General features: G+C 43.2%; 1 protein-coding gene across 5 annotated transcripts in view; it reads right to left on the bottom strand.

Annotated features, from left to right (window-relative positions):
- Positions 1-25,850, bottom strand: part of Parp9 (poly (ADP-ribose) polymerase family, member 9) — a 34,152-nt gene that overhangs the window by 7,699 nt on the left and 603 nt on the right. The window contains exons 2-9 of one of the 5 annotated variants that reach the window (XM_030249338.1): positions 23,788-23,890; positions 21,521-21,554; positions 18,971-19,154; positions 16,569-17,422; positions 11,145-11,360; positions 7,898-8,116; positions 4,862-4,919; positions 559-948 (exon numbers count right to left, since the gene is read on the bottom strand). In XM_030249338.1, the coding sequence (XP_030105198.1) occupies positions 559-948; positions 4,862-4,919; positions 7,898-8,116; positions 11,145-11,360; positions 16,569-16,772 (1,087 nt within the window). In that variant the 5' untranslated portion in view covers positions 16,773-17,422; positions 18,971-19,154; positions 21,521-21,554; positions 23,788-23,890. Of the gene's footprint in view, positions 1-558; positions 949-4,861; positions 4,920-7,897; positions 8,117-11,144; positions 11,361-16,568; positions 17,423-18,970; positions 19,155-21,412; positions 21,555-23,787; positions 23,891-25,716; positions 25,790-25,850 lie in introns of those variants that run through there. The other 4 variants (XM_030249336.1, XM_030249337.1, NM_030253.3 and 1 more) reach the window with 4 other exon arrangements.

Raw genomic sequence — 25,850 nt, 5'->3', positions numbered from 1 at the left:
TGTTATCCACAAAGACCCAAATATATGCGACCAGAAGGAACACTTGGGAGAACTGACTGCTTTGTTTGAAGATGGGATAGTATGTAGGGCAGGTTAGTCTCCAACTTACTTTGAGGCTAGGGTAGACTTAAACTCCTGATCCTCCTGCCTCTATCTGCCCTGTGTTGGGATTGCACCTGGCTTTGGGAGATTGGGGTTCACCATTTCGCTCCTTTCTGTTTCCGTTCCATCTTCTCTATTCACAGAGAGCACTCTGGAATATTATTGGTTTGACCTGACTTAACAAATTTACTGTCCATACCTACACTAATCTATACCAATACCAATACTAACCCATACTAACACCTCCCTCATCCCTTAGTTCGAAGGACATTTACTTCAAATTTAAGAAACTTTTTTCCTCATTCAATTTATTTATTTTGAGACAGTCTCACCATATATGTAGCCCTGGCTGGCCTGGAACTCACACAGATTTACCTTACAGGTGCCAGGAGGATAAAGGGTGTGGTGTCGCACAATTCCTAGCAAGGGCTTTTAACTTAACATGCAGTCACTCACCTGACAAGCTCCAAAGATTTTTCTCCCTTTTTCCTGCCACTTCTTCCTGAACGTCACACAGCATACATTCAATCCTCATAACTGCGTCAATGAGGTCAGCCTGGGGACCTTTAATCTCCAAAGTGGCCGTTCTTGGACTGACAGTCTCTGAAATGGAGACTCTTGTGCTGGTCTGGAGCTCAGACAGCACGTCGTGCTCTTTTTTCCCAAGATAGAGAATATGATTATTCTCAATGATGTGGTGGTCCAGGGAGACCAGCAACCTTTCAATCCATTCCTGGGCCTCACACATCTCTCCCACTTTTACACCCATGAGATTGATGGCAGGAGATCCAGCTTCAAGGCCGCCTCTTCTTTGCTCCCCACTGGACCACTGCAGGGCTAAAGCACCTATCAAAAAACAGATATGGGGGCTGGTGAGATGGCTCAGTGGGTAAGAGCACCCGACTGCTCTTCCGAAGGTCCAGAGTTCAAATCCCAGCAACCACATGGTGGCTCACAACCATCCGTAAGGAGATCTGACTCCCTCTTCTGGAGTGTCTGAAGACAGCTACAGTGTACTTACATATAATAATAAATAAATCTTTAAAAAAAAAAAAAACAGATATGGAGGGTAGTTGAGTACTTAAGAAACACAGAACATCACAGCCACTATACACCCCAAGGATATCATCACCATTGTCAGCCACAGCAGCTAAGACCCATCTACCTGTAATGCTACACCAGATATAAAGAGAATCTACATGCTTAGCTTATGGCCTCCTTAAAAAAACATACCAATTAGCTTAGAAGGCAATGCTTTATCCTATCTATCCTCTGATGTGTGTGTGATTTGCCATTCATAAATAGGTGAGTTTACCTATTCTTACCTGCTAAAGTGACATATTCCTTACCCTCTTGCACCTACCAGATTTAAAATCAAACACCTAAAGCAACATAATTCAAGGAATAAAATTTATTTTAAAAAACAAAAAAGAGTGTGGTGGCACACGCCTTTAATCCCAGCATTTGGGAGGCAGAGGCAGAGGCAGGCGGATTTCTGAGTTCGAGGCCAGCCAGAGTGAGTTCCAGGACAGCCAGGGCTACAGAGAAACCCTGTCTCGAAAAACCAAAAAAAAAAAAAAAAAAACAAAACAAAACAAAACAAAACCAAAACAAAAACAAAAACAACAACAACAAATCGAAGTTGGGAGTGGTAGCATGTGCTTATAATTGCCATATTTGAGAGGCAGATTTTTGAGGCTAACCTTGGCAATAGGAGAGCCTGTCTCAAAATAAATAAATACATAAAATAGAGGGATATCTAGAAAGAGCTAGGGAGAGAATTAGGATTCATTGTATGGAATTCTCAAAGAATTAATTAAAATATTCATTTTTTTTAAAGTAGCAAACCTGTAGCCAGTTACGCAAAACGTTTCACAGAAAAGCAAACTTTATGGCTTGCATCTATGTGAAAAAAATGTTTATGTTGACTGCAATCAGAGAAATAGACTATCACCCACCCACCAGGCAGAAATTTGGAAGTTTTGCAAGGTTCGTTGTGTGTGTGTGTGTGTGTGTGTGTGTGTGTGTGTGTGTGTCCGGAGAGTTAGAAGATCAAACTCAGGTGTTTAGACTTGGTAGCAAGAACCTTTACCCACCGAGCCATCTTGAAGGTTCACATTGGAACTGCCCAATGGAAATAACTGGATGCCCTTCAATAATGGAATGCTATTGTACTGATGAAAAGAAATTACCTTTACTTGACTGAGTCACAGAGAAAAAACAAGTTGAGAACTATTCCAAACATTGTTCCAAGAGCTTTACAATTCTATTTAAGCCTCACAATCCTATGAGACAGGAACTATTTAGTCCATCTTACAAATGGAGTCACTTGGGCTGGGCGTGGTGGCACATGCCTTTAATCCCAGCACTCGGGAGGCAGAGGCAGGCGGATTTCTGAGTTCTAGCCAGCCTGATCTACAAAGTGAGTTCCAGGACAGCCAAGGCTACACAGAGAAACCCTGTCTCGAACCCCCCCCCAAAACAAACAAACAAACAAACAAACAACCTTGAAGAGAGGAAACAGGGAGCTGAGTAGAAATAAAAGCAAAAAAAGCCAGTGTTTAGGACAACAACAGGGCTGGAGAGCTGGCTCATCGGGTAAGAGTACTGACTGCTCTTCCAGAGGTCCTGAGTTCAATTCCCAGAAACCATATGGTGGCTCACAAGCATCTGCAATGGGATGCAATGAGCTCTTCTGGTGTGTCTGAAGGGATCAACAGTGTACTCACATACATTAAATAAATAAATCCTTTAAAAAACAAAAGGACAACTATGGTGAGAAGGGAATTCTAACTGGTGGCATAGCTTTTCCTGTTTTCAGTGGTTATTGGGGCATTTACATTGCTTTCTGGAAGGACACGAAAACAATATAGTGATACTTCCTTGAGCCATCATTTTTAGGAGAGAAGAATTATTTCAGATCACTAAATTGTTCAAATCACCAAGGGTAACTGTTCTAAGAACGAAAATGCATTCAATTAACTACTTATTATATAAATATGTCTAATGAAGATGCGCTTCTCTTCATCCCTGATTAGTATAACCTTCCCTTGATAACCTAAGATAATCCTTCTCAAACATTATCAATGCTAATTATATTCCTAATTTCTTAATAAAAATAAATTCTAGGGGGCTGAAGAGATGGCTCAGCGGGTAAGAGCACTGACTGCTCTTCCAAAGGTCATGAGTTCAAATCCCAGCAACCATATGGTGGCTCACAACCATCCTTAATAAGATCTGATGCCCTCTTCTGGTGTGTCTGAAGACAGCAACAGTGTACTCACATACATGAAATAAATCTAAAAAAAAAATAATAATAAAATAAATTCTAATTTCTTGACTTTTTTTTTTTTGGTTTTCAAGACAGGTTTCTCTGTATATCCCTGGCTGTACTGGAACTCACTCTGTAGACCAGGCTGGCCTCGAACTCAGAAATCCACCACCTCTGACCCCCACCCCCACCCCAGTGCTAGGATTAAAGGTGTGCACCACCACGCCCGGCTGACAGATATTTTTAAGGACTACTGAATAAGTCATGATCCTTGTCGCTGTGCTTCGGGTTAAGGACATACAGAACTTTCATATTCCCTTTTTGCATTAGCCTAGCCTAAAACTCCACCCCTGCCTTGCTCCTCTCTATTCCATGAAATAAACACGCACTTTATTTGTTTGCTCTTGTGGGTTTTATTCATGTCAAGGACTGCCCTACCACCATTGATGGCTGATGGAAATCTATACATCCCAAAGCTCAGCTTCAAAACATGTCCATGAAGCCTTTCTTGATCCCTCCCAGTCTGAAGAATTCCTTCCCTCCTCTAGTCTACCTGAGGAGTTTGTCTATCTTCTCTCTCTCTTTTTTTTTTTTTTTTTTTTGGTTTTTTGAGACAGGGTTTCTCTGTATAGCCCTGGCTGTCCTGGAACTTACTCTGTAGACCAGGCTGGTCTTGAACTCAGAAATCCGCCTGCCTCTGCCTCCCGAGTGCTGGGATTAAAGGCGTGTGCCACCATGCCTGGCTCTATCTTCTCTTTATTTGCCTCCTGGAACTGGTTTGATGCTTTGTAATTTTAATTTACAAAACATCTTTCAATAATTGGAAATGATCAAAAATATTGTCTATTATTTATTTAAACTCTGTGTGTGTGTGTGTGTGTGTGTGTGTGTGTGTGTGTGTGTGTGTGAGTACATACTCCATGAGAATCACTTTTCTCCTTTTCTGTATGGGTTCTGGGAGCTGGACTTTGGTCATGAGGCTTGGCAGCAGGTGCTTTGACCAGATTAGCCATCTTACTGGTCCACAATCACCTACTGTTATTATCACCACTCGACAGACAATAAATATAGGCTCCTAAGAAGCAGCATCCCAAAACTCTCGAGAGTCACCCCTTCTGTACTTCCAGTCTGCAGAGCCATTAAACATTCCACCCCAAAGAGTGAGACAGAACTAGCCTCACAGGTATACAGCATCCAAGACTGTTTGAACCCACCTATCCCAGCAATCCCAAACCTGTGAGAGCAACTAGTTTTTAACTCTTTAAAAAGTTTAAAAAGACCTGCTTGACTAGGCCAGAGTTCCTGACTCAGAATTGGTAATGAGAATATAAGGACCCAGGTACCCCACCTCTTCTTTATAAAAGAATCTCATGTAGCTCAGGATGGCCTCAAACTTGCTTTTATGTGAGTCTGACCTGGAATTCCTGATTATCCTGCCTCCACTCATGTGTCCCGCTATGCCTATAAAACTCTTCATTTCTTACTCACCACTATTACCGCTGAGATTCAGCTCGTTGGACCTTTTTGTCATTTCAGCATAAAAAATCTAGAATAAGCAAAGCAAGAGAGTCATAGAAGAGTGGGCAACCGCGGTAATAAAAATCTCTACCTGAATACATCATACCACTGTCCTAGTAGACTCCATTCCCACTGCTACAAGCCCTAAGGCAGCCTTAGACAAGCCAAGAGAATGTGTGCAGCAGGTTCTCAGCCTGTGGGTCCCACATCAGGTAGCCTGAATATCGGATACTTACATTGCAATTCATGACAGTAGCAAAGTTATGAAGTAGCAAGGAAAATATTTTTATGATTGGGGGTCACCACAGCATGAGGAACTGTATTAGAGGGTTGCAGCATTAGGAAGGTTGAGAACCACTGACTTAGAACACCTGAGAAATTAGTACAGGTAAAAATGAAAAACAAACAAACAAACAAAACAAAGACCTGGTAGAATTGAGACAAAATACAAGCTTTCATTCATTCAGATATTAATGTAGATACCAAATTAAAGCTAAAATAAAAATATAGATCACTTCTACATGTTATCAACACACCAAACTGTTTTATATGGGTTCATTATTGTAAACTACTTAAAACTGGAGCTGATTCAGTGAGCATTCACTATCTGTTCTATATGGTAATTAATGTTACAGACAACTTACAGAAAAAAGACTGAGTATTTCTAGGCATACCCTTTAAGACAGAGTTGACTTGAAAGAATCCAAATCTCTTAGGAGTTTGGAAACACTTTATCCATTATTGTTCTTATTCAAAGTTGATAAAATAGGCAGTAATAAACCGGGCGTGGTGACACATGCCTTTAATCCCAGCACTCGGGATGCAGAGGCAGGCGGATTTCTGAGTTCAAGGCCAGCCTGGTCTACAGAGTGAGTTCCAGGACAGCCAGGGCTACACAGAGAAACCCTGTCTCAAAAACCCAAAAAAAAAAAAAAAAAAAAAAAAAGGCAGTAATTACTTTACTGACAAATCATAGTACTAATAAGATAAAGACTAGAAGACTAGATTTTGCTTTATATCTATCTACACTTCAAAAATGAAGAGAGAGAGGGGGAAGGAGAGAGGAGAATGAGAGAGTAAGTGTGTATATGTTTAGACAGGTTTTTACTATCTTGCTATCTAGCCCTGGATGAACTGGAACTCATTATAGCCTCGAACTCAGAGATCTTCGTGGTGTGTGTGTGTGTGTGTGTTGGGTTTTGGAGTCGGGGTTTCTCTGTGTAGCGCTAGCTGTCCTAGAACTTTCTCTGTTATCCAGGCTGGCCACAAACTCAGAGATCCACCTGCCCCTGCCTCCAGAGTACTACTAGTATTAAAGTCGTGCTCCACCCTCCTCAGATCCACCTTGCCTCCGCTTCCAAAAAAGTGGAATTAAAGGTGCACACCAACACACCCAACTCAACAATGAAGTTTCTTAATCTATAGAACATTTCCTTTATAAACTATGCTTGTAGCTTCTATTTCCAGAGCAAATAAAATCCCTTGGTCTTACTATATTTAGTTACCTGGAGAGATTATAATAGGTTGTTCCTGGTCGTCCCCACTCAAGAATTTGGAAATGAGATAACATTATCCACTGTTAAGCAAACAGTAAGAGAAGCCATATACAATGGATAAAAGTCAGTTCTCTGGTTATGTCATTTCAGAATGCAGGAGATGTTGCAGGGTTAGAAATACTTAGGCAAAGCTTTCGAATGAAAAGTGACAGAAACTGTAACTTAGCCACTAGCAATAACGTTTATGAAAGGAGTAGACAATAAGCAGATGGTCAGCAAAGAGCCTAGAGGGCTTTGGTGGAGCCAAGGACAAGACTTGGCAGTGTCTTTCCAGTTCTGTCCACCAGTGTGGAACACCCGATTCTCATGAGACATGCCAACAGTGGGTTCTGGAGACTGGTTTCTTTCTCTGAGACAAAAACACCTGGCTTAAGTTAATATGAAAGAAATGTTTGTTAAATGACCTTCTATTGCCTTTTATAGATACCCAGTTTTTTTTTTCCATTTTTTATTAGGTATTTAGCTCATTTACATTTCCAATGCTATACCAAAAGTCCCCCATACCCACCCACCCCCACTCCCCTACCCACCCACTCCCCCTTTTTGGCCCTGGTGTTCCCCTGTACTGGGGCATATAAAGTTTGCAAGTCCAATGGGCCTCTCTTTGCAGTGATGGCCGACTAGGCCATCTTTTGATACATATGCAGCTAGAGACAAGAGCTCCGGGGTACTGCTTAGTTCATATTGTTGTTCCACCTATAGGGTTGCAGTTCCCTTTAGTTCCTTGGGTGCTTTCTCTAGTTCCTCCATTGGGGGCCCTGTGGTCCATTCAATAGCTGACCGTGAGCATCCACTTCTGTGTTTGCTAGGCCCTGGCATAGTCTCACAAGATACAGCTATATCAGGGTCCTTTCAGCAAAATCTTGCTAGTGTATGCAATGGTGTCAGCGTTTGGAAGCTGATCATGGGATGGATCTCTGGATATGGCAATCACTAGATGGTCCATCCTTTCGTCACACTTCCAAATTTTGTCTCTGTAACTCCTTCCATGGGTGTTTTGTTTCCTATTCTAAGAAGGGACAAAGTGTCCACACTTTGGTCTTCGTTCTCTTGAGTTTAATGTTTTTAGCAAATTATTAGATACCCAGTTCTATCCAGGAAAAAAAATCAAGAAATATCTTGGAGGAGGAGAAGGAGGAGGAGGAGGAAGAGGAGGAGGAAGAGGAGGCAGCAGGGTAGAAAGAATCAACCCATATCAAAAATAGGTTGCTTACCTTTAAAGAATAGAGAGAATAAATGCCAACAAGGAAATAAGAAAAGCAAACATGAACATGGCTTAGATGATGACCTTTGCGATTAGGCCAAGGGTGTGTGATCTGCAGAAATGAAATGTTAGAATCCCACCACATTGTGGGATCCTTACCTAGTGTGTTAGAACAGAGACACTAATTGGTCATTGGTAGGTAATGAATGAGCAAGCTGTTAAGACTTTCCCAAGACACTAACTCACCTTGTACGTCTCCACATCTACTGGAAAGATCACAATCTTTACAGTTAGCGTTTTTTCCTTGTGCTCTTTAGCAAATGCAAAAACTTCCTCAAACATTATCTGAGCTGCTGTACTCTTCTTCAAATCCATCAATCCTGTCCCGAGAGCAGGAAAGGAAATGGAATTTATATCTGGTTTAAGGCATTTTTCTAGACAGGACTTCATTGCATCTTTCAATATCTGTAAGACAAATACAAGTTCCAGATCAACCTTTAAGACAAAAATAAGACTTCACTTACCCTTCAGTTCTACTCAGATTTTACCATGCCAGCCTGGTTATTTAGTTTTAGGATAGCATGGACTACGGAGGTTCAGACTAGCCTGAGCTATACAGTGCCAGTATGCACACAACATGGGTGTGTCCATGCATCCTTAGAGGGCTGCTAAGGCCCCACGCCACAGAAACCTACGATAGCTATAAACCAGATAGTGGGAAGCATAAGGGTTAAGAAACTGAGGCAAGTGAATTCCACCCACGGCATTTGAGCACTGTGATCTCTTCCAGTTATATACCCTCGATCATCTCCCTAGCTCAGGGAGTCAGACAAGCATCAGTGTGCCACTCACCTGCCGCTCCCAGGTCAACAAAGAGACAGTTCAGTGAGAGAGATGGAGACTAAAAGAAGAGAACAGTATCCCTTTAATATTATGACGATCCACTGGGTAGCTTCTCCCAGAGAAGTGCCGAGAGCTAGGAAGACTCAGACTTCCATCAACTTTTTTCTTTTTCATTTTTTTAAGATCAGGTCTCACTACACAGCTCTGGCTGGTCTAAAACTCACTATATAGAGTAGGTGGCCTCAATGTCTGAGAGCTCTGCCTGCCTCTGCCTCACAGGGTCTGGGATTATGTGAGGAAGTCTGCCTTAGTGGGATAGCTTTTCTGAGCTGGGGACAAAATGGGGGGCTCCCCTTACCAACAGGGCTTCCCCTTCCCTGACCTTCTCTCGGGACCCGAATTCCACGCCCTCTACCTGAGGGAGGTCAAGTAGTCCTTGACAGACCTACAAGTTCAACTTCCTCTTTTCCAGATAAGAACCCAGCCAGCCACCTGAGATTTCTGGACTGCCTCTCCATGCAAAGAAGGCATTCACCGAACTTTAAACCCCAGCCAATTACTTTCACTTTTCTATAAACTCCTTTCTTACTCTCCAAAATCCATATATAGCCCTGGTTCACTCTGAATAAAATGTACGTGTACAAGCCTACCCTAAATAAAGGTATGTATACAAGTCAGGATTGTCTAAGAGAGCTGTTTCATTGAAGATGGACAGAGAAGGCCTTTGGCTAAAAGAGCTATATAACACTAAGACCATCAGAGTGCTCCCCCCCCTCCACTCATTCCCAATTGTACTGGAATCCTGCAAAATTCCACCCATAAATGCCCTGAGAGGGAGAAGGCAGAGGACACAGAACCACAGCTGGACCCCAAAACGCATACCACAGCTGGCACTCAATGTGGGGCACAGCCAACTGACCTATACAACAGGAATTTTAAAAAAGTAGGCCGCATGCCAGGCTAATTTTCCATCAACTTTTCAATATTGCATTGAATTGCTATATAGACAGGGAGATTGTCTGTGGGAAAACCTTGGAAAGATGAAGCATAGAGAATAATTGGAGATCCAATCTAGGATTACAGAACTAAGAGAGGACAAGACATGGCACAGGTGAAGAAAAAAAGAAAAGATACACAAGGCAAAAAAGATTAAAAAATGATACTAGTGTAAGAGCTTATAATTCTGGCCCTCAGGAGGCCCACACAGGAGGACTGTCATGAGTTTTAGGTTAGCCTGGACTACAGAGTTTCAGGCTAGCCTGGGCTATACATTGTGACCTCATTTCCATAACAAAAGAAAATAACTAAGAGTGGTGGCATATACCTTTAATCCCAACACTCGAAGCAGAGACAGGTCAATCTCTGTGAGTTCAAGGCCAGCCTGGTCTCCATAGTAAGTTCCAGATAGCAAGGACTATGTAGAGAGAGACACTATTGAGAGGCCAAACCTACTCCATCTTGGGACCGGTCTCCACCTTAAAGAAAATAAGCCTGAGAACTTGACCTGTAGCAGAACTCAAGCTTCACCCATGTACTAGGAAGGACCTCAGGGCTTGTCTTGGCCAGAGTTACTCCCTAGCTACTTCCTAGCAACAGTTAATCAAAGATTAGTCTGATTGTTTCAGATGTACTTTCAAACCAGTTTGTGATTATATACCGTCTTGCATCAGAGCGCCCATCTGTTGGCTTACAGCCGTTCTGTTATATGCTTGCCAGACTGGAACCCCATCCTTCACCCCATCACTTGCTTCAAATAAAGAGACTCTATGCTATTACATCAGAGACAGCTCCTTGGTGGTCTTTTGGGGTTCTCCATACATATGGAGAGAGAGAGAGAAGGCACACTAGGAATAAGCATTTCTCTACATCTGTGTGGACTCCCTCTACTCACTAATTTTCATGTTTTATGGGAGTCAGAAGAAACTGTAGTAGCTTTGACTCCAACTCCTACTGGAATTTAACCTGTGAAAGGAAATACGGAGAAGCTGAATCCCCTGCCTCATTATAGAAGGATAAAGCAGACCATTGTGTATTATAGAGCAAGACTGCAAACAGACTGAAGGGTTCTGGGTTTCAGTGCCCACGTGCAGGGTACTCACTTAGACCTTTCAAATCCAAGTTAAGAGAACTTGGGGGTAACCATACTTACTCAGCCTCTCAGCCAGTCATAGGCGTGTTTCCAAAAAGGAAACACATCTGTGGTGGTTTGAATATATTTGGTCCTGATAATAGGGACTGACCCTATTAGGAGGTGTGCCTTGTTGGAGTAGGCGTGGCCTTGTTGCAGGAAGTGTGTCACTGTGGGGACAGGCAATGAGATCCCCCTCTTAGCTGCTTGCAAGACACTCTTCTCCTGTCTGCCTTTGGATCAAAATATAGAACTTTCTGCGCTTCCAGCCTCATGCCTGCCTGGGTGCTGCCATGCTCCTGCCTTGATGATAATGGACTGAAGCTCTGAACCTTCAAGCCAGCCCCAACTAAATGTTGTCCTTTATAAGAGTTGCCATTGTAAGAGTTGTCTCTTAACAGCAATAGAAACCCTAACTAAGACACCATCTAACGATTTTTGATAAACATAATCAAACAATGGAAACTTATCAAAATGCTTGGATCGTGCAAGGGTACAAATTTAGGGTTATTTTTAACTTACCTGGTATTTGTTGATTTGGGAATGCCATGCCACATGGAAGACATACTGACAGGACAATTTAAATCCTTTTGTGACCCACACCTCTTGATAATCTGTGGACAGGTTAACCTTGTCAAGTTCCTTTTCCATTTCAACCCCTGCTTGTCTAAGAATCGACTGTGCCACTCGTCCTGATTTAAAATCCTGCATGTATCCAGAATTAACAATTACATCTGTCTGAAAAGGGAAGAAAACACAGGATTCATTGTTAAATCCCTCCTTCTAAAATAACTAATTTGTACATCCATAAAAGTTTAGAAAAATACTTTTTGAAAATTCCAGATCCAAAAATTGGTTTTGTAATAGAGACATATACATTTCATTGCTATGAGGTTGTTCACCCTATTTTGAAATGATGTACATATATAAAAAATATTATCATTACTCTTACCTTTTGTTGAATTATACTTAATATATTTCAAGATTCTGGTCATTCCGTCTAACTCCTTTTGTTTGAAAGACTCTATTTTCAGGCTGGAGAGTTGGCTCAGTGGTTAAGAGCAATTGTTGTTCTTGCGGGGGACCAGGGTTCACCTCCCAGCTAGCACATAAAAGCTTATAACTCTACTTCCAGAGGATCTGAAGCCCTCTTCTCAGCTCTGCAGTCACCAGGCATGCATTTGGTGGCCAACACACATGCAGACAAGACACTCATACCCATAAACTACTAAAATTAAATTAAAAAAAAAAGATTTTATTTTCAATAGATGTGTATATCTCTGTGTGGGTTTGTATACATGAGTGTAGTGCCTGCAAAATCCCAGAGAGGGCGTCAGTCTCTGAAGCTGGACTCAAAGAGTTGGGAGCTGCCCGATTTACTGGGTGGAGACAGAACTCAGGTCCTCCAATAGAACAGTCACACCCTTAACAGCTGAGCCTTCTCCCTAGCCTCTTTGGTTGGTTGGTTCTTTCCTTTGTTTTTTTTTTTTTTTTTGGGGGGGGGGGTGCAATATCTCACCATGTAACCATGGCTGGCCTGTTACTCACTATAGAGACCAGGCAGACCTCAAGTCCACAGAGATCCATCTGTTTCCATCTCCTCAGCGCTGGACTGAAAGGCAGGCACCGTCATAACTTGTTTGTTGTGGTTTTGCGATGGTGTCTCCTGTAGCCTGGATGACCTCAGATGTCCCAGATAGCTGAAGAGGAACTTAAATTTCTGATCCTCTTGTTTCTACCTGCCGTGTGTTAGGATTACAGATTTATGGGCTCTAGGGACTAAACCCAAGGCTTCATGCTGTTAAGCAAGAAATACTCTACCCATTGAACCGTATCCTCTAGCCCTTCTATCTTTTTACCTGAATGTGTGCCTTCTTTTTTTTTTTTTTTAAACAAAACAAAACAAAAACTGGGACACAATGGCTCCAGAATAACCTTGAGCTATACTCATCTCTTCAGAGCTAAAATTACCAGCATACACAGTCTACTCATCCAGCTATTATGTTGTTTCCCCAGTGCTAAGGACTGAACTCAGGACCATGCACATGCTAAGGAAACATTCTACCCCTGAGCCAAATCCCTAGGCCAGTAAGCCCAGGGTTCTTTTTTTTTTTTTGGTATTTCCAGACAGGGTTTCTCTGTATAGCCCTGGCTGTCCTGGAACTCACTTTGTAGACCAGGCTGGCTTCGAACTCAGAAATCCGCCTGCCTCTGCCTCCCAAGTGGGATTAAAGGCGTGTGCCACAACTGCCCTGTGTCCCATGGTTATTTTCAAGACACATCCATACGGATTTTATTCTCTGCCTTATCTCTGTCACTTCTTGTTGTTTCTGTGTAGGCTGCTTGGTAACAAAGAAAAAGTGTCTTAGGAACTTTAGGAACAGAAGACATCTCCTGTCTTTATGTTCTCATGTCCAAGGTTAAAGAAAGTATAAACAAGGCCAAAAGGACTTTAGTGAAACAGAGCTTTCTTTCTGTATGGGTCACCAAACACACTTACCCAACTATTCTATAGGCAGCCACTTAACCAGTTCATCTTCAGCAGCCGTTCTCAACCTGTAGGTCATGACCCCTTTGGAGGTGTCAAATGACCCTTTCACAGCGGTCGCCTCAGGCAGATATTTACATTGTGATTCATAACAGTATAACAGTAACAGTAAATTACAGTTATGAAGTAGCAACAAAAGTAATTTTACAGTCAGGGGTCACCTTAAGATGAGGAACTGTGTTAAAGGGCCACAGCTTTAGGAAGGCTGAGAACCACAGATCTACAGAAACAGCGTACACATAGACATCAACTGCATTTCTTACTACTTTGTCTCTGAACTCTGAGATCAGTGCTAAAGTGAGCTGCGCCCTTAGAGCTTCAGTACTCTGGCGGTTTGAATATGCTTGTCCCATAGGGAGTGGCCTGTTAGGAGCTGTGGCCTGGTTGAGGGAAGGGTGTCACTGTGGGGCTGAGCTTTGAGAGCCTCCTCTTAGCTGCCTGGAAGACAGTCTTCTCTTGGCTTGGATAAAGATGTAGAACTTTAGGCTCTTTCAGTCTCATGTCTGCCTGCATGCTGTCATGCTTCCTGTCATCATGATAATGGACAGACTGAACCTCTGAAACTGAAAGCCAGCCCCAATTAAGTGTTTGCCTTTATAAGAGTTGTCTTGGTCATGGTGTCTCTTCATAGCAATAAAAACCCTAACAAAACAAGTACCAAAATTCTTATCATCCATCAAAGGAAACTTAGGTACTTCTGTGGACTTTGTTTTGTGACAGGGTATCACTGTGTCATCTTGGCTGGCTTGCAGCTTGTAGATCAGGCTGGCCTCAAATTTAGATCAAGTCTTCTGCCTCTGCCTCTGCCTCTGGGGTGTTGGGCTCTAGGCATTTGCCAAAGTACTCCTTTTATCATGGACATTAATGGTTTTGCCCTGAAAAAGCAATCTGAATTTGCCATTGGGGGGCACTGGCACCCTTCAGAAGATGTAAGGTTCCTGATGCTGCTAACAATAAATGAAGATGATAAAAAATCTGGTAAAAGGATGCTATTTAATAATGTTTCTGCTTGGTGCTGGCGAGATGGCTCAGTGGGTAAGAGCACCCGACTGCTCTTCTGAAGGTCCCGAGTTCAAATCCCAGCAACCACATGGTGGCTCACAACCATCTGTAAGGAGATCTGACTCCCTCTTCTGGTGCGTCTGAAGTCAGCTACAGTGTACTTACATATAATAATAAATAAATCTTAATATAATAATATATTATTATTAATAGTCTTTTTTATTTTTTTAAGATTTATTTATTTATTATTATATGTAAGTACACTGTAGTTGTCGTCAGACACTCCAGAAGAGGGAGTCAGATCTCCTTACAGATGGTTGTGAGCCACCATGTGGTTGCTGGGATTTGAACTCGGGACCTTCAGAAGAGCAGTCGGGTATTCTTACCCGCTGAGCCATCTCACCAGCCCATAAATAAATCTTTTTAAAAAATAACATTTCTGCTTAAATGTTAAATGCCACACTAACGACTCCTCAGATCGTTCACTTCATGGAGTCTCCTCAGCCTTCGCTCTGATATCTCATAGGCTGTAAGCGCTACTCTCCCTGACAGTTAATTATAATTTGATTGTGGGGACTGGAGAGATGGCTCAGGGGCTAAGAGCACTGACTGCCCTTCTAGAGGTCCTGAGTTCAATTCCCAGTAACCACATGGTGGCTCCCAACCATCTGTAATGGGATCTCATGCCCTCTTCGGGTATGTTTGAAGACAGCTACAGTGTATTCATATACATAAATAAGTAAATCTTTAAAAAGATAATAATAACTTTAAACTTCAGTGTGTCCAGCCAGGCTGATCATTTCCTGTCTGTCTCTCTGACCAAGTCACTCAAGCCTCCCTGATAGCCTTCCTCCTGCTAGTTCACAACTCCCCCAACCTAAGATCAGCCTGCTTCTCCCAGGGCAGGCAATCAAACCCATGCTAAGCAAGCATTCTGCCACCAAGCCAGCCAGCCCAGGGGTGCTTCTAGAGGGGCACCATCAGTAGGGCTTTCTTCTCTGCCCTGTCACCGTTACTTTTTGCTACCTCTGTGTCCCTGATCCTTGGGCTTCCACCTCAAATTACTGTGATTACAGGGACAGGCCACCATGCCCTGCTGTATTCCTAAGTACTATTTTTTGTTTACTGTTATTGATAGTTTGCTTCAGCAATGCCGAGTGACTTGTTTCCCCAGTGAGATTGCCAAATAAAAGTTTTTTTTTAAAGATTAAAAATAGGCTAGAACTAGAGAGATAAGTAACTCAGTCAGTAAAGTACTTGCCAGAGACCGTGTGAAAAAACCCAGATGTGGTGACAAGCACTCACGATCCCAGCCAAGACAAGTTCCCTGGGGCTAGCTAGCCAGTAAGGCACAGCCCGCCTGACAACTTCCAGACCAATGAGAAACTCTGTCTCAAAAATAGAAGGGTAGACAGTACTTTAGGAAGACAACCAAAGTTAACCTCTCCACATGTGTGCACATGTGTGCGAACCCTACCCCCACCTCCAAGCATGCATAGACCCACAAATATACACCTATCAGCACACATATTGATACACATACACACTCATACACACATACATACACACACCTACATACACACTTACTTACTTACTTAATTAATTAATTAATTTCAGTGCTTAGCCGAGGCATAGTAGCCTTTAATCCCACCTTGGAGGCAGAGGCAGGTGGATCTCTGTGAGTTCAAGACCAGTCTGATCTACATACCAAGTTCCAGGATAGCCAAAGCTCTATAGAGACCTTGCCTCAAAAAAAATAAAAATCTAGTGTTTGAGGCTGAGGCAGGAGGATCATGAGTCTTGGATGACGTGGTAGAAAGCAAACATTGTTTCAAAAATAAACAAACAAGAGGCAGGCGGATTTCTGAGTTCGAGGCCAGCCTGGTCTACAGAGTGAGTTCCAGGACAGCCAGAGCTATACAGAGAAACCCTGTCTCAAAAAAAAAACAAAAACAAAAACAAAAAAACAAAAACAAAAAACAACAACAAAAATAAACAAACAAACAAACAAAAATAAAGAAATAAGAGAAAGCTTAAGTTCTTTGGGATTAAAGAGTATTCTAATCGCTTCTGGTTCCTAAGAATCAGAACCTAATCATTATAACTCCCACATGACCGTGTGCCACACACAACTGTAGCCATCTCTTGGATAATGACTCTGCTTTCAGATGTTTAAGTGCTGCTACGTGTTTTAAAGGAAGGACTGAAGACGGAAAGAAAGAAAGCCTTTGAGTTAGGATAATGAAGCTAGTCTCTAATCCAGATGGCCTGGCCCTGACAGTCACACACTCTAATCCCCAAAAGATACATCTTACAGCCTTCCACTTTAAGCATCTTAGTGATTAACCATTAATTCCAGGACTCCCCTCTGCCAGGGAATAAAAACAAAAACTTACTGTTTGCATTTCAATACAGCCTTGGACAATCTGGAGAGTCAGGCCCCGGCCGATGCGAAGAGTCATGGTGGAAGCAGGGTCAGTTTCTGGACCCCCCCAAGAGCTCAGGTCCCTCCCTAGGATGCTTTCTGAGGCGGATTTAAAGGACGCAACAGTGGGGTCCTCATTGCTCACCAGATGAATCTCTCTCAAATTACCGAACATTTGCTTGTCTTGGAAATAAAGCCGGATAGTTTCTAAAATTATGCTTGTACACAAATCCAGAGGGAACTGGAAAATTCCAGAGCTCAGGGCTGGAATTGCTACTGTCTTAATGCGTAGATCATATTTGGTGACATAATCTAGAATGTTCCTAATGGCAAATTTCAGTAATTCGATAGCTGTCTGGCTGTTCGTAACTGTCCACCGAGGTCCAACCGCATGGATAATCAAATGGCAAGGAAGTCTCCCCGCACCGGTGATAGCGATTCCACCAACTGAGATTTTACCAACGTTGGCAATGATTCTTTTGCTCTCTTCTTGGATTTCAAAGCCACCAGTTTTCACCAAGCTTCCGGCCAGGCCACTTCCATGCAAAAGGTTTTCATTGGCTGCGTTCACCACAGCATCAACAACGTGTCTGGTAAGGTCATCCTTCCAGACAGATAACTCTATCCCAGGGATCAGGGTCCTTCTGAAGACTCTCTGAGCAGGAGAGCTGCTCCCTGCTAGAGTTGGACAGCTCAGGGTAGAGATGCATCCAAACTTATTTTGGAGGACTTCACATAGCTGACTCTCATTGCTCTTTAAAATTTCGAAGACATTGTGTTTAATGGGAATTTGCCATCTATAATGTTCTTCAAGAGAATTGTTGGCTGGTAAAGGAGAAAAGACAAAAGAAGAAAGAAATGAACACCAGTTCCTTTGAAAAGGACATGGTTCCTTTCCACACTAAGAGGCTGAGTTTCTCACTTGGAAAGAGAGATGAACTTCACGACCTGCCTTACCAACACTGCTTTGCCCTCCACCCCCCACCCCCACCCCCCAAACACACACATTTGGAATCAAGCCAAAGATATATAAGGGTTTTAGATGCAAAGCCACTTGAAAAGGGCTCAGCCTTGTATACGGCATTTTGTTAGCAGTCCCTAAATGAGAAAGCAAGAATGTCTTCAATGTTTGTAAAACACATACACACACACACACACACACACACACACACGAAGATGATGTAATTGTGAGTTGGGAATAAAGGGAAGCTGTAGTCATAACGTCTCTGCTTTTCTTTTTTTTTTTTCTTTAAAGATTTATTTATTTAGTATATGTAAGTACACTGTAGGTATCTTCAGGCACCCCAGAAGAGGGCATCAGATCTTGTTACAGATGGTAGTGATCCACCATGTGGTGGCTGGGATCTGAACTCAGGACTTTCGCAAGAGCAGTCCTGGCTCTTAACCACTGAGCCATCTCTCCAGCCCTCTGCTTTTCTTAATGTCTTAGTTTAAGTTTGCTTAGAAGCAAATCTTGAGAAGAGACTTTTGAGTATAAGTACTTTAAGAGTTGATTCTAGAAAACACCAGGGGTTGAAGTTAAGGAGAGAACGTGAGAAACTAAGACAGGAAAACACAAACAACAAACAAACAAGGATACTATGTGTGCTGGTTAGCAAATGAAGCTCATCTATCTCTTAGAGGGCAGAGCACATCGTGTAACTCAGGGCCAGAGCCTTAGAGCAGTCATCATTACAAGAGCTGAGATATGCATCCAGCTTCCACGGGTCACTAGTCAAAGCTGTTCCTTATTGAGAGGAGATGGGTAACATAGGAGCAGCTAGGGGGAGGAGACCGGCAACCTCTGGCTCATGGCACTTACTCTGGTCCTCACAGTCGAAATCAACACAGAATTACAGCACAGTAGCTAAAAGAATTATGCTATGCATACCCTTCCTTATCCCCAGCCCTGGGGAGGCAGAGGCAGGCAGATCCCTGTGAGTTCAAGGTCAGCTTGGTCTACAGAGCCAGTTCCAGAACAGCCAGAAGAACTAGAACTACATGGTGAGATCCTGTCTTTAAAAAAAAAAAAAAAATCACTGGGCTAGCAAGATGGCTCAGCGGGTAAGAGCACCGACTGCTCTTCTGAAGGTCCTGAGTTCAAATCCCAGCAACCACATGGTGGTTCACTACTATCGGTAATGAGATCTGATGCCTTCTTCTGGTGTGTCAGAAGTCAGCTACAGTGTACTTATGTATAATAATAAATGAATCTTTGGGCCAGAACAAGCAGGGACTGAGTGAGTGGGGTTGACTGGAGCAAGCAGAGCTCCTCAAAATTTAATCCCCAACAACCACATGAAAGATCACAACCATCTGTACAGCTACATTGTACTCATACATAAAATAAATAAATAAATAAATATCACTTACTGCATTTTTAAGACTGCAAGATGTGTTGTTCACATCCTTCTTAATTTGTATATACATGGGAAATCAAGTTAGTTCACAGCCTCTATAGCTATTTGGTACTAAAGTTCACCTCAGCAGAAGTCATGGTTCTCAGGACAACCCCATCCAAGGCTGAGCAATGCCACTTATGGCCTATATGGGGCATCTGTAACACAATGGCAGGCTTTCAGGCACTTCAGTTCAGGGGCAGGGGAAGTTGATGGTAGTGATAATACAAGGCCTTGCTATGTAGTTCTTGAATTAGAATCTTCCTTCCTTGAGCCTTTAAACTTTGGCCTACCACCATACCCACCCAGCATATACATCCAGGTTCTGGATAACCCAGCCTGTAGAGTGTCAGTATCTTTTTCTGCAAATCCCTCTTACTGGGCAGGTGGTGGCACACGCCTTTAATCCCAGCTCTTGGGAGACAGAGGCAGGTGAATCTCTGAGTTTGAGGACATCCTGGTCTACAGAGTGAGTTCCACAGCAGCCAGAGCTATACAGAGAAACCCTGTGTTAAAAAGCAAAAAGGAAGGAAGGAAGGAAGGAAGGAAGGAAGGAAGGAAGGAAGGAAGGAAGGAAGGAAGGAAGGAAAAGAAAATTCTTCTTACCTTCAGAAACTGAACTTTTGTCGACCTTGCAACCAAGGTAATAATATACCTAGAAATCACTTAAATATCTGTACTCAATCTGTTTCCCTGCTGTATATATATCCAGTCTGCTAAACTCGCCTTTAAGAAAACAGTGTAACCAACCTTATATGCTTTGCAGTCAGTTTTTAAAACATAAACTAAATGCATGGCTTTATGTATGTGCGTACGCTGTCACCCTCTTCAGACACACTAGAAGAGAGCATTGGATCCCATTACAGATGGTTGAGAGCCACCATGTGGTTGCTGGGAATTGAACTCAGGGCCTCTGGAAGAGCAGTCAGTACTCTTAACCACTGAGCCATCTCATCTCTCCAGTCCCTAAATACACAGCTTTAATCTTAAACTACAATTCTTCCAAGTCCCTGACCCAGAATAATGTGTGTGCCTGTGTGTGTTGTGATAAGCATTTGCTGAAAGCAGCCAACAGGTTGAAAGGAACCTTAAACAAAATAAATAACAAATAAATTACAAAAATAAATAAATAAATACAAAACAAAATAACAATAACAAAATAAAAAACAAATTAACAATAAATGTGAGAAGCAACACATGGATATATGTTGAGAACATCTGTTTGTGGGTCACCTGGGGTCAGTAAAGTAACTTCTTTCCTTCTAAAATTAAAAAAAAAAAAAAAAGAATTCTTAATTCCTTTACCATACTGTCTTTTCTGTGCTGTTAAATAAACAGCTGTTTATTTATAAATGCTGTTAGGGACAGACAACAAGGACAGACAGACATCAGATACACACAAAAGGCAGATTATAGACAACACTACAGACAAATGGAAAACATTGCAAAGAATAAAATTATTCTTTTGTTTGTTTGTTTGTTTGGTTGGTTGGTTTTTTGTTTTTTTTCGAGACAGGGTTTCTCTGTGTAGCCCTGGCTGTCTTGGAACTCACTTTGTAGACCAGGCTGGCCTTGAACTCAGAAATCCGCCTGCCTCTGCCTCCCAAGTGCTGGGATTAAAGGCGTGTGCCACTACCGCCTGGCTCTTTCTCTTTATTCTTTGATGAGATACCAATATAGCCTTTGCCTCTAAGAAAGGAAGATGAATGTCAGAAAACTGGAGCCTTATTTCAGAGACGTTAAAATGTAGGACAACGGGCTGGAGAGATGGCTCAGTGTTTAAGAGCACTGACTGTTCTTCCAGAGGTCCTGAGTTCAATTCCCAGCAACCACATGGTAGCTCACAACCACCTGTAATAGGATCCAGTGCCCTCTTCTGATGTGTCTGAAGACAGCAACAGTGTACTCATACAATTAAAAAAAAAAAGTAGGACAGCAGATTAAGTGTAGTAGTTTACTCTGTTTCTAACCTGAGCTGCCAAGAAAGACTTCTGACGACCTCTCTTACTCAAAAGAAGCCACAACTTAGCAGTCGGTCTCAATTGGCCTTCACACTGATGGCAAATGGCTCACCCCTAGAAACTAGGCAGGTTTACTCTCTCAGCTCTTGGTCAGTCTTTCTGCTCATTTTGGCTGTCGTGGAATGGGTCAGAAGTGTGTCACAGGGCTGGCATGCTGATATGCACCTTTAGTCTTAGTGCTCAGAGGCAGAAGCAGGCCGATCTGAGTTCCAGGCCAGCCACCTCCACAAAGCTAGACCATTCTCAAACAAATAGAGAAAAGAGTCTCTGCCAACAAGGGAAAGGATAGTGGGGGGGGGGCCCAAGAGAACATGTCTTCAGCTGCCACAAGCCTCGGAAGCAATTCCCCTTCCAAAGCACATGCCCACATCTCCACAGCGTCTGCAGTCACACACCTGAACCCCTGAGGGGGGGATAGTCTCCTTCTGAGTGCCCTCTTCTGCGCTGAGGAAAGAGCTCAGCAAAGGCTTTCTTAAATGAGAGGGAGAGAGAGGCGATCATACCTGGTCTTTCGGCGGGAGCTGCCGCCCATGTATCCTGTGAAGAAATGAAACAGCTGCTTTAAAAGCCTGAAGCTGCAAAAAGCAGAGATGACCAATTGCACACACGCCGCCCGCTAAGCAGGAATAGCATAGGTTCTCAGGTTTAGGGTTTGGGGAAGGAAATTTTTTAGTTTGTTGTTTAGATTCATTATTCGGTTTGTTGATATTTTCGTCGTGTTTTTTTTTTCCATTGTTGTTTGGTTTTTGTTTTCCCCAAGACAGGATTCCCTGTGTAGCCCTGAAACTCACTCGATAGACCAGGCTGTCCTCGAACTCAGCCATCTGCCTGCCTCTGCCTCCTGAGTGCTGGGATTAAAGGCGTGTGCCACCACCGCTGCCAGGCTTGTCCTATCGTTTTTTTAATCTGTGTACCCAAAACACTGAAAACGCTAAAAGCTGCAGCAAATACTGAGCCTATCTGTGCCTCTTAAAGAGGTCAATACACTTCGTTTGTTTCACACTGTAGACCAGGCTAGCCTCAAACGCACTATAGAGCCCAGGCTGGCTTTGAACTCACTATAGAGCCCAGGCTGGCTTTGAACTCACTATAGAGCCCAGGGCTGGCCTTGAACTCACTATGGAGGCCAGGCTGGCTTTGAACTCACTATGGAGGCCAAGCTGGCTTTGAACTCACTATAGAGCCAAGACTGGCCTTGAACTCACTATAGAGCCCAGGCTGGCTTTGAAGTCACTCTAGAGCCCAGGCTGGCCTTGAACTCCTAGCAGTCCTCTTTCCCCAGTCTCCCTAGTGCTGAGGTTATGTCTGCTGCCATGCTTAGCTGATGCACTTCTAAGTCAGAATAAGAGAAAGGGCTGGAGGCTAACACCTGAAAAGGCTCAAAGGCCTCAACCGTAGTGAGTCTCAGACCAACGCTCTCAGATGGGTTCAAGTCGTGTGGAATTTCTCTGGCCAGAATAGAACACATGAGGCTGTGAGCCTCTCCAGATGCATCTCCCACATCTGTAAGGACCCACTCACTGCCAGTTGCCTATTTCATGACAAACAGAAAGTGGGAGTTTTCAGATCGACTTAAAGGAGCCTTTCCCCATGCCCACTTCCTGACCCTGTCCTGAGAGACAGCTGCTGAAAGACTAAAGAAAATCCACACCATATGGTGGCATGAGACTGGGTCTTACGTAGCCTAGGCTAGCCTCAAACTTACTACATACTACCAAGCCGAATTTATGCATTACTGGAAATTGAACCCAGGGCTGTATGCATGGTAGGTAAGCCCTTTATCATCTGTGCACAGTCCTAGTCCTGGAGATGATATTTTTTTTAAAAAGGCCTTCCATCACCTTGTTCATTCTGCTAATTATATCAGTATATTATTTATTAATTTTTAAGATTTATTTTATTTATATGAGTACACTGTAATTGTCTTCAGACACACCAGAAGAGGGCATCAGATCCCATTACAGATGGTTGTGAGCCACCATGTAGTTGCTGGGATTTGAACTCACGACCTCTGGATGAGCAGTCGGTGCACTTAACCACTGAGCCATCTCTCCAGCCCTATTTATTAATTTTTTATGTTTTGAAATTTGAGATAGGGTTTTACTCCATAACTCAGGCTAGCCTGGAACCTGTTGTGATTTTTCTGCCTTAACTTCTTGAGTACTGGATGCCCCCATACTCAACTATATTACTATACTCGAGTTTTCCATTTCTAACTCGGAAAAAAACTTTTAAAATTGTAATTTAAGTTTATACGTGTGGGTGTTTTGCCTGCATGCATGTTTGCGTATCACATGCTTGCTGTGGAGGCCACAAGAGGGCGCTGGATCCCCGGAAGCAGAATCTTCATGTGAGGACTGGGAATTGAACCTGGGTTCTCTGGAAGAGCAGCTAATGCTCTTAACCACTAAGTCATCTCTCAGGCCCCAGAAGAAAACTTTGTGTGTGTGTGTTTGTGTGTGTGTGTGTGTGTGTGTGTGTATGAGCCTACGTGAGTTGTGTATACCACATGCATAGAAGAGTCAACAAAGACTAGAAGAGGAAATTAGATCCCCTGGAACTGAGGTTATAGGCAAGATTGTGAGCCACCACATGAGTGCTAGGAAACAAACTTAGGACCTCTACCAGGGCAGTAACTACTGAGAGTATAAAATCATATGAGGGTGCTAGGTGTAACTGAAGGCCCCAGCTTTCTTAATGTTGTGGGGAGAACCCTTCATGTAATAATTGGATTTTTCATGATGAAAAGTATTTATATTTCTGGGTTTACCATGTAATAGGCCATTCTTCAGGTCCCACGTGGGTCTTCAGATATTTATATTTGTTTGTGTTTCCAAGTGTAGTCTGTAGATCGAGGAGATGGTGGCCTGTTTCTGGGAACAGATAGAAAGAACGCAATAAGAGCTGGCCAAAGCGGAGGCAACTTGGGTTTTGGTTACTGTTTTTGAGATAAGGTCACATCAAGTTACTCTTGCCTGGTCTGGAACGTGCTATGGAGATGAAGACACCTGGATACTAGTTTTAAAGGCTTGTGCCACCAATGACTAAAGCCAAGGGGGATCTTCTAGGAATACAACATAGGAGGCTGACGCTTTTGATCCCATTGCTGGGAGACAGAGACAGCTGAGTTTGAGGCCAGCCTGGTCTACAAGTTCTATGACAGCCAGGACTACACAGAAAAAAAAAGACCCTGTTTGGGAAAAAAAGAAGAAGGAGGAGGAGGAGGAGGAGGAGGAGGAGGAGGAGGAGGAGGAGGAGAAGGAGAAGGAGAAGGAGAAGAAGAAGAAGAAGAAGAAGAAGAAGAAGAAGAAGAAGAAGAAGAAGAAGAAGAAATAAACCATAGGAGACCTGAAAGAAAATTCTGCTGTTTAGAGTTTTTCATGTCAATGGTGAGGATGACCATGTGATTATAGCATTAATACTGTTTACCTTCAGGGAATTTTAGTTGGAGTGGGGGGGGGGGGGGCTGGAGGGGCTGGAATAGGAAACGCTTTACAGAAGTGAGGTCTTGAAGGTGTTGGTACACTTAGAAAATGGTAACAAAGTGCTGAGACCAGGCAAACCACCTAAGGAGCAGCCTTCTCAACAGTGGTGCGTCCCACCGGGCGTGTGAAGACTGAGGAAACTGCTTGAACCTGCACGGGCTGTGTTCTGAATCTGTGATAAACAACTCTGACCTAAGGATGTCTGGATAAAAATCTGAAGCTCTGGGAAATCGCACTTTCTCATGATTTTAACCTAGTAGCCTAAAAACTAAAATTATGAAATGTTAGACTCATGACTAACACTTACAATAGTCTCTGGGATGATCTGTAATGTCTTTGCAGTAGAAAAACACTGTACAACACGAGAGCACAGCTGGCCATGCCCATCCAGGAGTCACTCGAATACTAACCCCAAACTGGCCGGACAGGATCCGGGGAGCCTGCAGAGGGCAGTATTGCTTTCACACAAGAAAGACCTCTAAGGTTCCTTGGAGGCTGCAGCTGAGAGGTTGCTTTGGGGTGCACTTGTCTGTCTTGAGGCAAGCAGGCCAAAAGCAAAACTTCCTTTTTCCTTGTCCTTTTATATAGGCTGCTACCAGGACGCGTGACCCAGATTTAGGGCGGGTCTTCCAGTCTCAAAAGACCCAATCAAGAAAATCGCTCACAAGCACTACCCAGCTAGCTGGGGTTTTAGCTGATTCCAGACGCAGTCAAAATGACAACCAAGATTAACCATCACCTATGAGCTAAACTATGGTGTTAACCTTTAGAATTAACACACATAATCCCCACTTTATTTCTGTTGACGCTATAGATCTTACAGACCCTTCCTCTTCCTCTCCCTGGCCTGGAACCCAGCCCTCTGGACTTTAGGCTACTGCTGTCCCAGCCTAGAATACTTTCCTCCCCTCCCCCAACCCCTTAAGATACCTCTTGAAACCTGCTCTTTGGCTTTTGCTTTGTTCACAGGTACTGACTGCTTCTGTGCTCAGTTCCTCGTTACCTCCCTCTCTAGGGACTCAGGGAAGCAAGCCGATCTGTGCTATTCGCTAACTTAAGGCCCTCGAGCAGAAAATCCCTAAGGTGCCCAGCTAACAGGAAAAGTACAGGTCACCAAGCAGGTAAACTCTCTCCACTTGAAATCAGAACCGCATCTCAGTAAATACTAGTTACAACAATCATTTCAAAAAGTACAAACAGGTGAAACTCTTTACCCCTCTATTCCGCTCCACCCTTGAGAGGCCTGAACCTGGGATCCGGGTTCCCGCCAAACTTCCGATCCTGCAAGAATAGAAGGGCGACCTGCCACCGTAGGGAAACTTCCTCTGAGCGCCCACCGCCGAGCGTG

This window comes from Mus musculus, chromosome 16, assembly GCF_000001635.26.
Source record: "Mus musculus strain C57BL/6J chromosome 16, GRCm38.p6 C57BL/6J".
In the NCBI taxonomy this organism is placed as follows: Eukaryota; Metazoa; Chordata; class Mammalia; order Rodentia; family Muridae; genus Mus; species Mus musculus.
The sequence above is the reverse complement of the archived record's forward strand: the minus strand, read 5'-3'. Positions and strand labels throughout refer to the sequence as shown.